Here is a 14,087-nt window from a genome sequence, read left to right as displayed (position 1 = left end):
TCACTTACCCGGTGAAGCGGGAGTAGGCGAGCCCCCCAGCAGGCTCTCGAATTCTGGTGTCAAACGCGTCGTCGGCCCCCGCAGGTACAACATTTTTACCTTACTTGCTTTTAATGTGTGCCTCAAAGGAGAGAGTTGGGTCGAAGATAATACCCATATTCTTTACCGTGTCGCCTTGTTTAATTGTTTGGTTGTCAAATGTTAGAGTTGTATTATTAAATAGAGTTCGGTGTCTAGCAGGACCGATAATCAGCATTTCCGTTTTTTTGGCGTCCAAGGTTCTCATAGTCATCATTGTCACCGACGTCCCACTGGGTGTGAGTTTTCCTTGCCCTTATGTGGGCCTACCGAGGATGTCGTAGTGGTTTGTGCAGCCCTTTGAGACACTAGTGATTTAGGGCTATATAAGTAAACATTGATTGATTGATTGATTGGTATAAATCAACCATTTATAGATACACGCCAGTAGGCTAAATGAACCTCACCAACATTTTCCCGATTTTCTCTCTGGGACTCAACGAGGGCGGACGCTCCCCCTTTCCTCTCCCTTATCTCTCCTGCTTGCTTCTTTGTCTTGTCTTAACTTTCTTGTTGCCTCTCTTTGCACTGCTCTCCAAATCTAAACATTGGAACTATTTAACAAAATTGACAAGATCTTGGGTTTGGAGGGAACTTGCAGTCGTGACGAAGCGGTTGTTGCTGGACACACGACGGACTCTTGGGAGAAGAAGGAGGGCCTCGTGCCTGGCGACCCTTTTCTGTCGAGGACGTGAAGATATCCACCTATTGGAAATTATGACAAGAGGACATCTGCTGATTGGAGTAAGCGTTGTTCTGGTTTGTCGACAAATTGGAAGTTGCTGGCAGTCTTCAAAGTACCCCGAGGATGCACGAAGAACTGTGGATTACATCGGACTGTCTACCCCGCAGTTTTTGAGGACCAGTCATAGACAAGCAGATTTTATTTTCACCCGCATACAAATCATTTTAACTTGGATTGTTTCCCTGGCTTCGAGACTCTCCCGAAGATCACTGCAGGAAGACACAACAAACTCCCTTTTTTGTCTCTCACGGACACACACCTGTTGTTGTGAACTTTGGACTAGCGACGGAAAATACATCAAGGCCGCGGAACAGAGACACACTATGGGCTTATACACACACACACACACATCCACAAAAAAATATACGCCACACATACACCCTCCTGTCCCCCAATCCAACGCCCTCGATGCAAATCCAGTAGGGGTGATGAATGGATGGTCAGCGCCTGAGAGCTTCGACCTACCCCCATGACCTTGAATACCTTTTCTCTCTTGCTAGATATGTGAAGTGAATTATATTTATATAGCGCTTTTCTCTAGCGACTCAAAGCGCTTTACATAGTGAAACCCAATATCTAAGTTACATTTTTAAACCAGTGTGGGTGGCACTGGGAGCAGGTGGGTAAAGTGTCTTGCCCAAGGACACAACGGCAGGGACTAGGATGGCGGAAGTGGGAATCGAACCTGCAACCCTCAAGTTGCTGACACGGCCGCTCTACCAACCGAGCTATACCGCCCCACAACATACATATCTCGAGATGTATGTTGTAATATGTATATGTGCTTTGCTATGGAGGTTTTTTCTCATTCCGAACTGGGCCCCCTTAGGAGCCCAGTCCGGATTGTATTTTTTTACTCATCCTTTCCCATCTTTTACGGGGCGCCTTATGGCGACCCATCAGCGTTCTTGTTCTGCAACCCTGTACAGTGTACACTGTTTATTTAACCTCATCTTGAACAGGTTTGTGCTGAAAACAAAGTTTAGTTGTACTTATTGCAATGACCATAAAGACCTACCTACAAACCTACCTAACATAAAAATGTGTGTCACTGTAGTTTCCGAGCTGCACATGAACGCAGCACGACTCCGGTTCCTTCTGGAGGAGGAACCGGACCCCCCAAAACAGATACAAAAAAAAAAAAGTCACAGAGGGTAGCAATGTACGGACTCCTCTTCACCACAAGAAGATAAAGTTTCACAATAACTGACTAAATGTGAGGGTGAATGTTGTCTATCTGTGTTGGCCCTGCTCAGGGGCGCCGCTAGGGATTTTGGGCCCCATGAAAATAATCTTTACAGGGCCCCCAACACAGCGGCAACATTTTTTGATGCTATTTTACATACAAGAGGGGAGCCTCTCTGGGCCCCTAGAATCCGTCTCCTTTACCCCCCCCCCTTTTTGGCGCTCCAGGCCCTGCAATGAGGTGGCGACTTGTCCAGGGTGTACCCTGCCTTCCACCCGATTGTAGCTGAGATAGGCACCAGCGCCCCTCGCGACCTCAAAAGGGAATAAGCGGTAGAAAATGGATGGATGGATACAGAAAAGTGTCACTGAATAAAAACAACAACAACCACTTTTTTATGTTTTGTTTTTTTATAATAGTATTTTTAAAATGGATGCCCAAGGTAGACAGTTTAAGTGTAGAATATTGTTACTGGAATATTGAAATCTGTAATTTTTATTTCATTTATTTATTGTAGTAAATAACCACATATATTATCTTACGAGATTGAGTGTATCGTGAAAAAAATAATAAAAAAGGGTGTCACTGCAGTTTCCGAGCTGCCCTTGAACGCAGCACGAGTCCGTTCCCCCTCCAGGAGGAACCGGATTCGTGCTGCCGGACCCCCCAAAACAGACACTTAAAAATAAAAAATATAGAAAAAAGTTACAGTGGGTAGCAATGTACGGGTACATTGTAGTTTCTGAGCTGCCATTGAATGCAGCACGAGTCCGTTCCCCCTCCAGGAGGAACCGGATTCGTGCTGCAGGACCCCCAAAACAGACACTTAAAAATAAAAACTACAGAAAAAAGTCACAGTGGGTAGCAATGTACGGATGTCACTGTAGTTTCCGAGCTGCCCTTGAACGCAGCACGAGTCCGGTTCCCCCTTCAGGAGGAACCGGATTCGTGCTGCCGGACCCCCCAAAACAGACACTTAAAAATAAAAAATACAGAAAAAAGTCACAGTGGGTAGCTATGTACGGGTGTCATTGTAGTTTCCGAGCTGCCCTTGAACGCAGCACGAGTCCGGTTCCCCCTTCAGGAGGAACCGGATTCGTGCTGCCGGACCCCCCAAAACAGACACTTAAAAATAAAAAATACAGAAAAAAGTTACAGTGGGTAGCAATGTACGGGTGTCGCTGTAGTTTCCGAGCAGCCCTTGAACGCAGCACGAGTCCGGTTCCCCATTCAGGAGGAACCGGATTCGCGCTGTCGGACACCCAAAACAGACACTTAAAAATAAAAAATACAGAAAAAAGTTACGGTGGGTAGCAATGTACGGGTGTCACTGTAGTTTCCGAGCTGCCCTTGAACGCAGCACGAGTCCGGTTCCCCCTCCAGGAGGAACCGGATTCGTGCTGCCGGACCCCCCAAAACAGACACTTAAAAATAAAAAATACAGAAAAAAGTTACAATGGGTAGCAATGTACGGGTGTCGCTGTAGTTTCCGAGCTGCCCTTGAACGCAGCACGAGCCCGGTTCCCCCTCCAGGAGGAACCGGATTCGTGCTGCCGGACCCCCCAAAACAGACACTTAAAAATAAAAAATACAGAAAAAAGTCACGGTGGGTAGCAATGTACGAGTGTCACTGTAGTTTCCGAGCTGCCCTTGAACGCAGCACGAGTCCGGTTCCCCCTCCAGGAGGAACCGGATTCGTGCTGCCGGACCCCCCAAAACAGACACTTAAAAATAAAAAATACAGAAAAAAGTTACAATTGGGTAGCAATGTACGGGTGTCGCTGTAGTTTCCGAGATGCCCTTGAACGCAGCACGAGTCCGGTTCCCCCTTCAGGAGGAACCGGATTCGCGCTGTCGGACCCCCCAAAACAGACACTTAAAAATAAAAAATACAGAAAAAAGTCACAGTGGGTAGCAATGTACGGGTGTCACTGTAGTTTCCGAGCTGCCCTTGAACACAGCACGAGTCCGGTTCCCCCTTCAGGAGGAACCGGATTCAAGCTGCCGGACTCCCAAAACAGACACTTTTTTTGAGGGGAGGGGGGCGGTTCCCCCTCCAGGAGGAACTGGATTCGTGCTGCCGGACCCCCCAAAACAGACACTTAAAAATAAAAAATACAGAAAAAAGTTACAGTGGGTAGCTATGTACGGGTGTCATTGTAGTTTCCGAGCTGCCCTTGAACGCAGCACGAGTCCGGTTCCCCCTCCAGGAGGAACCGGATTCGCGCTGCCGGACCCCCCAAAACAGACACTTAAAAATAAAAAATACAGAAAAAAGTTACAGTGGGTAGCAATGTACGGGTGTCACTGTAGTTTCCGAGCTGCCCTTGAACGCAGCACGAGTCCGGTTCCACCTCCAGGAGGAACCGGATTCGCGCTGCCGGACCCCCCAAAACAGACACCTAAAATTAAAAATACAGAAAAAAGTCACAGTGGGTAGCAATGTATGGGTGGTGGGGCGGTTTAGCTCGGTTGGTAGAGCGGCCGTGTCAGAGAGTTGAGGGTTGCAGGTTCGATTCCCGCTTCCGCCATCCTAGTCAATGACGTTGTGTCCTTGGGCAAGACACTTTACCCACCTGCTCCCAGTGCCACCCACACTGGTTTAAATGTAACTTAGATATTGGGTTTCACTATGTAAAGCGCTTTGAGTCACTAGAGAAAAAGCGCTATATAAATATAATTCACTTCACTTCACTTCACGGGTGTCACTGTAGTTTCCGAGCTGCCCTTGAACACAGCACGAGTCTGGTTCCCCGTCCAGGAGGAACCGGATTCGTGCTGCAGGACCCCCCAAAACAGACACTTAAAAATAAAAAATACAGATAAAAGTTACAGTGGGTAGCAATGTACGCCGTGTACAATGTAGTTTTCGAGCTGCCCTTGAACGCAGCACGAGTCCGGTTCCCCCTCCAGGAGGAACCGGATTCGTGCTGCCGGACCCCCAAAACAGACACTTAAAAAAAATGAATAAATAAAAATACAGAAATAAGTCACAGTGGGTAGCAATGTACGCCGTGTACACTGTAGTTTTCGAGCTGCCCTTGAACGCAGCACGAGTCCGGTTCCCCCTTCAGGAGGAACCGGATTCGCGCTGTCGGACCCCCAAAACAGACACTTTTTTTTTGAGGGGGGGGGGGGGGGGCGGTTCCCCCTCCAGGAGGAACCGGATTCGTGCTGCCGGACCCCCAAAACAGACACTTTAAAAAAAAAAAAAAAAAAAATACAGAAATAAGTCACAGTGGGTAGCAATGTAGTTTTCGAGCTGCCCTTGAACGCAGCACGAGTCCGGCTCCCCCTTCAGGAGGAACCGGATTCGCGCTATCGGACCCCCAAAACAGACACTTTTTTTTTGAGGGGGGGGCGGTTCCCCCTCCAGGAGGAACCGGATTCGTGCTGCCGGACCCCCAAAACAGACACTTAAAAAAAAATAATAATAATAAAAATACAGAAATAAGTCACAGTGGGTAGCAATGTACGGGTGTCACTGTAGTTTCTGAGCTGCTCTTGAACGCAGCACGAGTCCGGTTCCTCCTCCAGGAGCTCCGTCCCGGTTTTCGCGCCGTGCCGGCCTCCATGTTGTTCCGTCAGACCCAGCTAACAAGTCCTCCTGCCCGGAAAACTCACGTTGCAACTCTTGTGTGTGTGTTTGACCCTCTCGCGAAACAACATGGCAGACTACCGGGACGACACGGGAGTGCGGGCCCTGCTCGCCCTGCAGTCGGCGCCGTGCAGCCCGGTGCGGGTGGCGGCGAGCGGCTCGCACGGCTTCTTCCCCCCGCAGCCCTCGCTCGCCTTCCCGGAGGAGCGCGACGCCGGCGGGATGCGCCCCGGCGTCCGACTGGCGTCGCCGCTCCCGCAGGCCCTGGCCAGGCTGGAGGGCCGGGACTTTGAGTTCGTCATGCGCCAGCGGACGGTGACCGTCGGGCGGAACTCGTCCCACGGGCCGGTGGACATCAACATGGGCCACTCGAGCTTCATCTCCCGGCGGCACCTGCAGGTCAGCCACGACGAGGCGGGCGGCTTCTCGCTGCGGTGCCTCGGCAAGAACGGCGTCTTCGTGGACGGCGTGTTCCAGCGGAGAGGAGCCCCGCCGCTGCCGCTGCCCCGAGAGTGAGTGCCGCTTGTCACATAACCACCATTTTTAACACTTATATTCATCTTTTAATACAACTTAAAACGCCATTTAATTACAGCGTTTCCAAAACGAAAGCTAGCCTAGCTTAGCTAGCTAATCTCAACTTTTACAACTTTTACTCACTTTAAAATATTTACATTCGACTAAATATCATCTTATCCCCTTTTTCCGCCGTCTTAAGTGGAATATATGCACTTAAAGTCGCTTTTTATCGCCGAAGTTAATGTTTTCGGCGTGTTGCTGTCAATGTAAACAAACGCACCCCTGCCAACTCCGCACGGAGAGGTGCGTTCGATTGTTTCGTCCCCAAAACGCCCGTGAAATGGAAAAGTTGCCCTTTTTTTTTAATTGTTTGCCCGTTTTTATTCAGCAAGAAGTGGTGATTTAATACGTCAATAAGAGTAGCAACCGTCAACACAAGGGCGTTTACACTTGAGTTTTTTGGTGTGTGGCTGTCAATCAGCGGTCGTTGCGAGGGGGTGGGGCGGGGCGGAGCTCGCCTCTGATTGGCTGCCGCACAGTGTTTTGGGAGATGGAACCGGAAATGGAGCCTGGCTGCGGAAGCACATGGAATAAACACAGGACTGGTGAAGCATGGCCTGTCATGTTGGACTTAAACTTAAAGGCCTGTTCTTATTTAAACGGGGATAGCAGGTCCATTCTATGTGTCATACTTGATCATTTCGCGATATTGCCATATTTTCGCTGAAAGGATTTAGTAGAGAACATCGACGATAAAGTTCGCAACTTTCGGTCGCTAATAAAAAAGCCTTGCCTTTACCGGAAGTAGCAGACGATGTGCGCGTGACATCACGGGTTGTAGGGCTCCACACATCCTCACATTGTTTACAATTATGGCCACCAGCAACTACAGTGATTTGGACCGAGAAAGCGACAATTTCTCCATTAATTTGAGCAAGCATGAAAGAATCGTGGATGAGGAAAGTTAGAGTGAAGCACAAAAAAAAAAAAGGCGACGGCTCCGGGCGGCAGCAGTGTGAGCGTTTCAGATGTAACTAAACACATTTACTAGGATAATTCTGGAAAATCCCGTATCTGCTTATTGTGTTAATAGTGTTTTAGTGAGATTATAAAGTCATAACTCAAAGTCGGATGGCTGCGGTGAACGCCAGTGTCTCTGAGAGAAGCAGGTGCCAAGATCACAGCTACCTTTTTGACAGCTAGAGGAGGAGGTCCAGTAATCCACTGAAGTCTCCGGTAAGAGCCGACTTAATATCACAATTTTCCCATCCAAAAACTTTCTGGTTGACGTAGAGAAACATATTCACTTGACCGCTCTGTGTTAAAGCTTCTCAACAATCAAAGAAACACCGGCTGTGTTTCGGTGCTAAAGGCAGCTGCAATCGCTTTCCACCAACAGCATTCTTCTTTGACTTCTCCATTATTAATTGAACAAATTGCAAAAGATTCAGCAACACAGAAGTCCAAAATACTGTGTAATTATGCGATGAAAAGAGACGACTTTTAGCCGTAAGTGGTGCTGGGCTAATATGTCCGCTACAACCCGAGACATCACAAACACGTCTTCATTCCGCGACGTTTTCAACAAGAAACTCCGCGGGAAATTTAAAATTGTAAATTAGTAAACTAAAAAGGCCGTATTGGCATGTGTTGCAATGTTAATATTTCATCATTGATTGATAAACTATCAGATTGTGTGGTTGGTAGTAGTGGCTTTCAGTGGGCCTTTAATACGTCAATAAGAGTAGCAACCGTCAACACAAAGGCGTTTACACTTGAGTTTTTTGGTGTGTGGCTGTCAATCTGCGGTCGTTGCGAGGGGGTGGGGCGGGGCGGAGCTCGCCTCTGATTGGCTGCCGCACAGTGTTTTGGGAGATGGAACCGGAAATGGAGCCTGGCTGCGGAAGCACATGGAATAAACACAGGACTGGTGAAGCAAGGCCGCTGTCATGTTGGATTTAAACTTAAAGGGGAACATTATCACAATTTCAAAAGGGTTAAAAACAATAAAAATCAGTTCCCAGTGGCTTGTTGTATTTTTTGAAGTTTTTTTTTAAATTTTACCGGTCTCGGAATATCCCTAAATAAATCTTTAAAGTGCCTTATTTTCGCTCTCTGCGAAGACACTGGCCATTTCCCTGTGACGTCACACAGTGCTGCCAATGTAAACAAACAATGGGAATACCACAGCAAGATATAGTGACATTAGCTCGGATTCAAACTCGGATTTCAGCGACTTAAGCGATTCAACAGATTACGCATGTATTGAAACGGATGGTTGTAGTATGAAAGTATTGAAGAAGAAACTGAAGCTATTGAGCGAATAGCTATTGACGCTATTCATAGCCGTAGCATGGCCGAATAGCTGCGTTAGCATCGCCGGTAAAATGTGCGGACCAAACGATCAGGACTTTCGCATCTTGTGACACTGGAGCAACTTAAATCCGTCGATTGGTAAGTGTTTGTTTCGCATTAAATGTGGGTGGAAGGAAACGTAATATAGTTGCAAATGCATCTGCAGGTTATCCATACATCTCTGTGCCATGTCTGCTTTAGCACCGCCGGTAAATAGCATGTTAGCATCGATTAGCTGGCAGTCAACATCAACAAAACTCACCTTTGTGATTTTGTTGACTATTGTTGCAAATGCATCTGCAGGTTATCCATACATCTCTGTGCGATGTCTGCCTTAGCATCGCCGGTCAAATGTGGAGACACTCCAGCACATTCAATGGGGGTCTGGCGGCAGACACTTTCGCATCTTCGGGCCAGTGGTGCAACTTGAATCCCTCCCTGTTAGTGTTGTTACACCCTCCGACAACACACCGTCGAGGCATGATGTCTCCAAGGTTCCAAAAAATAGTCAAAAAAACGTAAAATAACAGAGCTGAGACCCGGTGTTTGTAATGTGTTGAAAATGAAAATGGTGGGTGTGTTACCTCGGTGACGTCACATTCTGACGTGATAAACAGAAAGGCGTTTAATTCGCCAAAATTCACCCATTTAGAGTTCGGAAATCGGTTAAAAAAAATAGATGGTCTTTTTTCTGCACCATCAAAGTATATATTGACGCTTACATAGGTCTGGTGATAATGTTCCCCTTTAAGTCATCCACAAGGGGAAATGTTCAACACAGTTGCTCAGTTACAAAGGATGGATATGATAATGCAGGTTTAAAGTTAAAGGCCTACTGAAACCCACTACTACCGACCACACAGTCTGATAGTTTATATATCAATGATGAAATATTAACATTGCAACACATGCCAATACGGCCTTTTTAGTTTACTAAATTGCAATTTTAAATTTCCTGTTGAAAACGTCTCGGAATGATGACGCGTGTTTGTGACATTATTGGTTAGAGGGGACATATTAGCCCAGCACCACTTACGGCTAAAAGTCGTCTCTTTTCATCGCATAATTACACAGTATTTTGGACATCTGTGTTGCTGAATCTTTTGCAATTTGTTCAATTAATAATGGAGAAGTCAAAGTACAAAGGTGGAGGTGGGAAGCTTTTAGCCTCTATCCACACCAACACACGGTGTTTACTTGTTTAAAATTCCCGGAGGTGAAGCTTCACTATGGATCAGAGCGGTCAAGCGAACATGGATCCCGACTACATGTCAACCGGCAGTTTTCGGTGAGAAAATTGTGGAAATAAGGAGCCAGCGTCCTCTTGCAGCTGCCGTACGTGACTTATCTCAGAGACTCTGGCGTCAAAACACCCGTGGCCACACCCCTCCGTCTTTAAGGTACTCTTTAAAGGCCTACTGACATGAGATTTTCTTATTTAAACGGGGATAGCAGGTCCATTCTATGTGTCATACTTGACCATTTCGCAATATTGCCATATTTTTGCTGAAAGGATTTAGTGGAGAACATCGACGATAAAGTTTGCAACTTTAGGTCGCTCATAAAAAAGCCTTGCCTTTACCAGAAGTAGCAGACGATGTGCGCGTGACGTCACAGGTTGTGGAGCTCCTCACATTGTTTATAATGTGAGCCTCCAGCAGCAAGAGCTATTCCGACAGAGAAAGCGACAATTTCCGCATTAATTTTAGCGAGGATGAAAGATTCGTGGATGAGGATATTGAGAGTAAAGGACTAGAAAAAAAAAAGGCGATTGCAGATGTTATTACACACATTTCTATGATAATTCTGGAAAATTCCTTATCTGCCAGTTATGTTAGTGTTTTAGTGAGATTAAATAGTACCCAAAGTCGAAGGGGTGTGGCCACAGGTACGTGTGTTGACCCAGGTTCTCAATCAATCAATCAATGTTTATTTATATAGCCCCAAATCACAAATGTCTCAAAGGACTGCACAAATCATTACGACTACAACATCCTCGGAAGAACCCACAAAAGGGCAAGGAAAACTCACACCCAGTGTGACTTCTCTGCGCACACAGTATATGAAGTACCTGTACCCCTTTGAGTGTGAAAAGAGAGGTCTGAGCTCTCCAGGGGAGCTGCAGGCTGCAATAGACAGTAATCGCAGAACTTTCTGAGAGAAGTCACACTGCTGGAAGCTCCGCTGATGTCGCCGGTAAGAGCCGACTTATTACCACAATTTTCTCACCGAAAACTGCTGGTTGACATTTAGTCGGGATCCACGTTCGCTTGACCGCTCAGATCCATAGCAAAGCTTCGCCTTCGGGAATTTTAAACAAGGAAACACCGACTGTGTTTGTGTGGCTAAAGGCTAATAGCTTCCCACCTCCATCTTTCTACTTGGACTTCTCCATTATTAATTGAACAAATTGCAAAAGATTCAGCAACACAGAAGTCCAGAATACTGTGTAATTATGCGATTAAAGCAGACTACTTATAGTTTGGATCGGGCTGGAAAATAATGTCCGCTACAACCCGAGACGCGTCATCATACCGCGACGTTTTCAACAAGAAACTCTGCGGGAAATTTAAAATTGTAAATTAGTAAACTAAAAAGGCCGTATTAGCATGTGTTGCAATGTTAATATTTCATCATTGATATATAAACTATCAGACTGTGTGGTCGGTAGTAGTGGGTTTTAGTAGGCCTTTAACTCACTAAAACACTAGCCATAGGCAGATAAGGGATTTCCCAGAATTATCCTAGTAAATGTTTCTAAAAACATCTGAATCGCTCTCACTTGCCCTCGACCTTTTTTAAATATTTTTTTTTTAACTTATTTTTTATTTTTCTAGGCCTTCACTCTAAATTTCCTCATCCACAAATCTTTCATCCTCGCTCAAATTAATGGGGAAATTGTCGCTTTCTCGGTCCGAATAGCTCTTGCTGATGGAGGCTCCCATTATAAACAATGTTCAGATGTGAGGAGCCCTACAACCAGTGACGTCACGCGCAGATCGTCTGCTACTTCCGGTACAGGCAAGGCTTTTTTATTAGCGACCAAAAGTTGCGAACTTTATCGTCGATGTTCTCTACTAAATCTTTTCAGCAAAAATATGGCAATATCGCAAAATGATCAAGTATGACACATAGAATGGACCTGCTATCCCCGTTTAAATAAGAAAATCTCATTTCAGTAGGCCTATAAAGCTAAAAGTACCAATGATTGTCACACATACACTAGGTGTAGCGAAATGTGTCCTCTGCATTTGACTCATCCCCTTAATCACCACCTGGGAGGTGAGGGGAGCAGTGTGCAGCAGTGGTGGCTGCGCCCGGGAATCATTTTTTGATTTGAATAAGTTTTGAGTTTTGGTCAATTGACTTAGTTGTAATTTCCTTCATCTGCATGAAAGTTAAAAAAATGAGCATATATTAATGCAGTATGAAGAAGAATGTTTTAATGTCGACACATAGAATCATCATACTGCTGTGATTATATGCATCAAGTGTTCATTCAAGGCTAAAGCAAAATATCAAGATATATATCGTGTAAACCAGTGTTTTTCAACCTTTCTTGAGCCGGGGCACATTTTTTCATTGAAAAAATCCCGAGGCACACCAACAGCAGAAAATGTTAAAAATGAAACTCGGTAGCTTGTATTGACTATATAAAGTCATTCTCATTAAAATACCTGACGCAATTGTTTGATATGAAATCAAACTATAACCAGAACCATCCATACTACTTACATGGTGACTCTGCCGATCTCTAGAGAGAACAGGCACTCAACAACGGCAGTGGTTTGCAAAAAAAAAAAATATATATATATATTTTACAATGCTTAAAAGACTTAATGTTGCCGTCATTATTGATGATGGTGAAATTGCATAATTTTCCACGGTATGCCAGACTATATGTCACGCGGCACAGTGGTTGAAAAACAATGCGCTAAGCGACAAAATGTAGATCAGAATAATTTAATTTACACAAATAATACTTTACTGGTGGGAATTACTCTGAAATATCAATCAATCAATCAATCAATGTTTATTTATATAGCCCCAAATCACAAATGTCTCAAAGGACTGCACAAATCATTACGACTACAACATCCTCGGAAGAACCCACAAAAGGGCAAGGAAAACTCACACCCAGTGGGCAGGGAGAATTCACATCCAGTGGGACGCCAGTGACAATGCTGACTATGAGAAACCTTGGAGAGGACCTCAGATGTGGGCAACCCCCCCTCCCCTCTAGGAGACCGAAAGCAATGGATGTCGAGCGGGTCTAACATGATACTGTGAAAGTTCAATCCATAGTGGCTCCAACACAGCCGCGAGAGTTCAGTTCAAAGCGGATCCAAGACAGTAGCGAGAGTCCCGTCCACAGGAAACCATCCCAAGCGGAGGCGGATCAGCAGCGTAGAGATGTCCCCAACCGATACAGGCGAGCGGTCCATTCTGGGTCCAGACGAGCGGTCCAACCTGGGTCTCGACTCTGGACAGCCAGTACTTCATCCATGGTCATTGGCTCGGACCCCTCCACAAGGGAGGGGGTGACATAGGAGAAAGAAAAGAAGCGGCAGATCAACTGGTCTAAAAATATTGGCTATAACATATTTTTTGTTGTTGTTTTCATTGTCAAGGTGTTGCCATATTTCCATGATTCATTAGTAAAGTCCGTAGTTTGAATTTTCCATCATTGAAAAAAAAATGTGCAGCATCTTATCAATATAGAAGAAAAAAACAATACACAAAGGGTAAGAATAAACTGCATTGATGGATATCCATTGCTTTCGGTTCCCCTGGAGAGGGGGGGTTTGCCCACATGTGCGGTCCTCTCCAAGGTTTCTCATAGTCATCATTGTCACCGACGTCCCCCTGGGTGTAAGTTTTCCTTGCCATTATGTGGGCTCTACCGAGGATGTCGTAGTGGTTTGTGTTGTGGTTTGTGCAGCCCTTTGAGACACTAGTGATTTAGGGCTATATAAATAATCATTGATTGATTGATTGATTGATAAAAAAGTATAAATAAAGCTATGTGGACATACTAAAAATGTTAGTACAAAGTTGTACTGTACCATACCTGGTGTGTACGCCTTAACTACTACCCCAAACCTGGATATATTTATATAAATATTAAAAAAATTATATGGAAAATATGTATTCTTTTTTTTTATAATTAAAATTGGGAATTTAAATGCTGCTTAGTTTCCTTTAACTCCGATTTTTTTTTTTTTAGTCCAGTTGTCAGCGGAGTGGCAAGCATGTGCAGAGTGAGCAATTGCAAACGCTAAATTTGCCGGTGCAAACTGGGAATCGGGTCTCATCGTTCACTTGAGAGCCGTTCGAAAGACACGACTCGTAGGCGAAGGTCACATCTGTACTTCATGTTCTGTGTCTTCACATTAGACGATTATTTGAATACAAATGCAATGATATCTTCAAAATTGATGTGGTCAAAACCAAGTGTTGACTTCATCTCTCAGCTTCAACTTGACTTTTTTGTCAAAATGAGTGTTTTTCCTGTGAGGGCTTGACGTGAGTTGGGAGCTTATTGTCTCGCTGCTGAGATTTCCTGTCCTGCAAACCCTCTTCCTTGTATTCTCCACGTCTTTGCC

The 14,087-nt window shown here is 45.3% G+C and overlaps 1 protein-coding gene across 1 annotated transcript in view; it reads left to right on the top strand.

Annotated features, from left to right (window-relative positions):
- The first annotated feature begins 5,473 nt into the window (after positions 1-5,473).
- The window catches only part of foxk1 (forkhead box K1), a 51,982-nt gene continuing 43,368 nt past the window's right edge, over positions 5,474-14,087 (top strand). Inside the window, exon 1 of the mRNA XM_061914150.1 lies at positions 5,474-6,119. Within this exon, the coding sequence (XP_061770134.1) occupies positions 5,677-6,119 (443 nt within the window). The 5' untranslated portion in view covers positions 5,474-5,676. The remainder of the gene's footprint in view (positions 6,120-14,087) is intronic.

The sequence above is a fragment of the Nerophis ophidion genome, linkage group LG01 (genome assembly GCF_033978795.1).
Source record: "Nerophis ophidion isolate RoL-2023_Sa linkage group LG01, RoL_Noph_v1.0, whole genome shotgun sequence".
Taxonomy (NCBI): Eukaryota; Metazoa; Chordata; class Actinopteri; order Syngnathiformes; family Syngnathidae; genus Nerophis; species Nerophis ophidion.
Note: the sequence above shows the minus strand (reverse complement) of the source record. Positions and strands in the feature narration are given on the sequence as shown.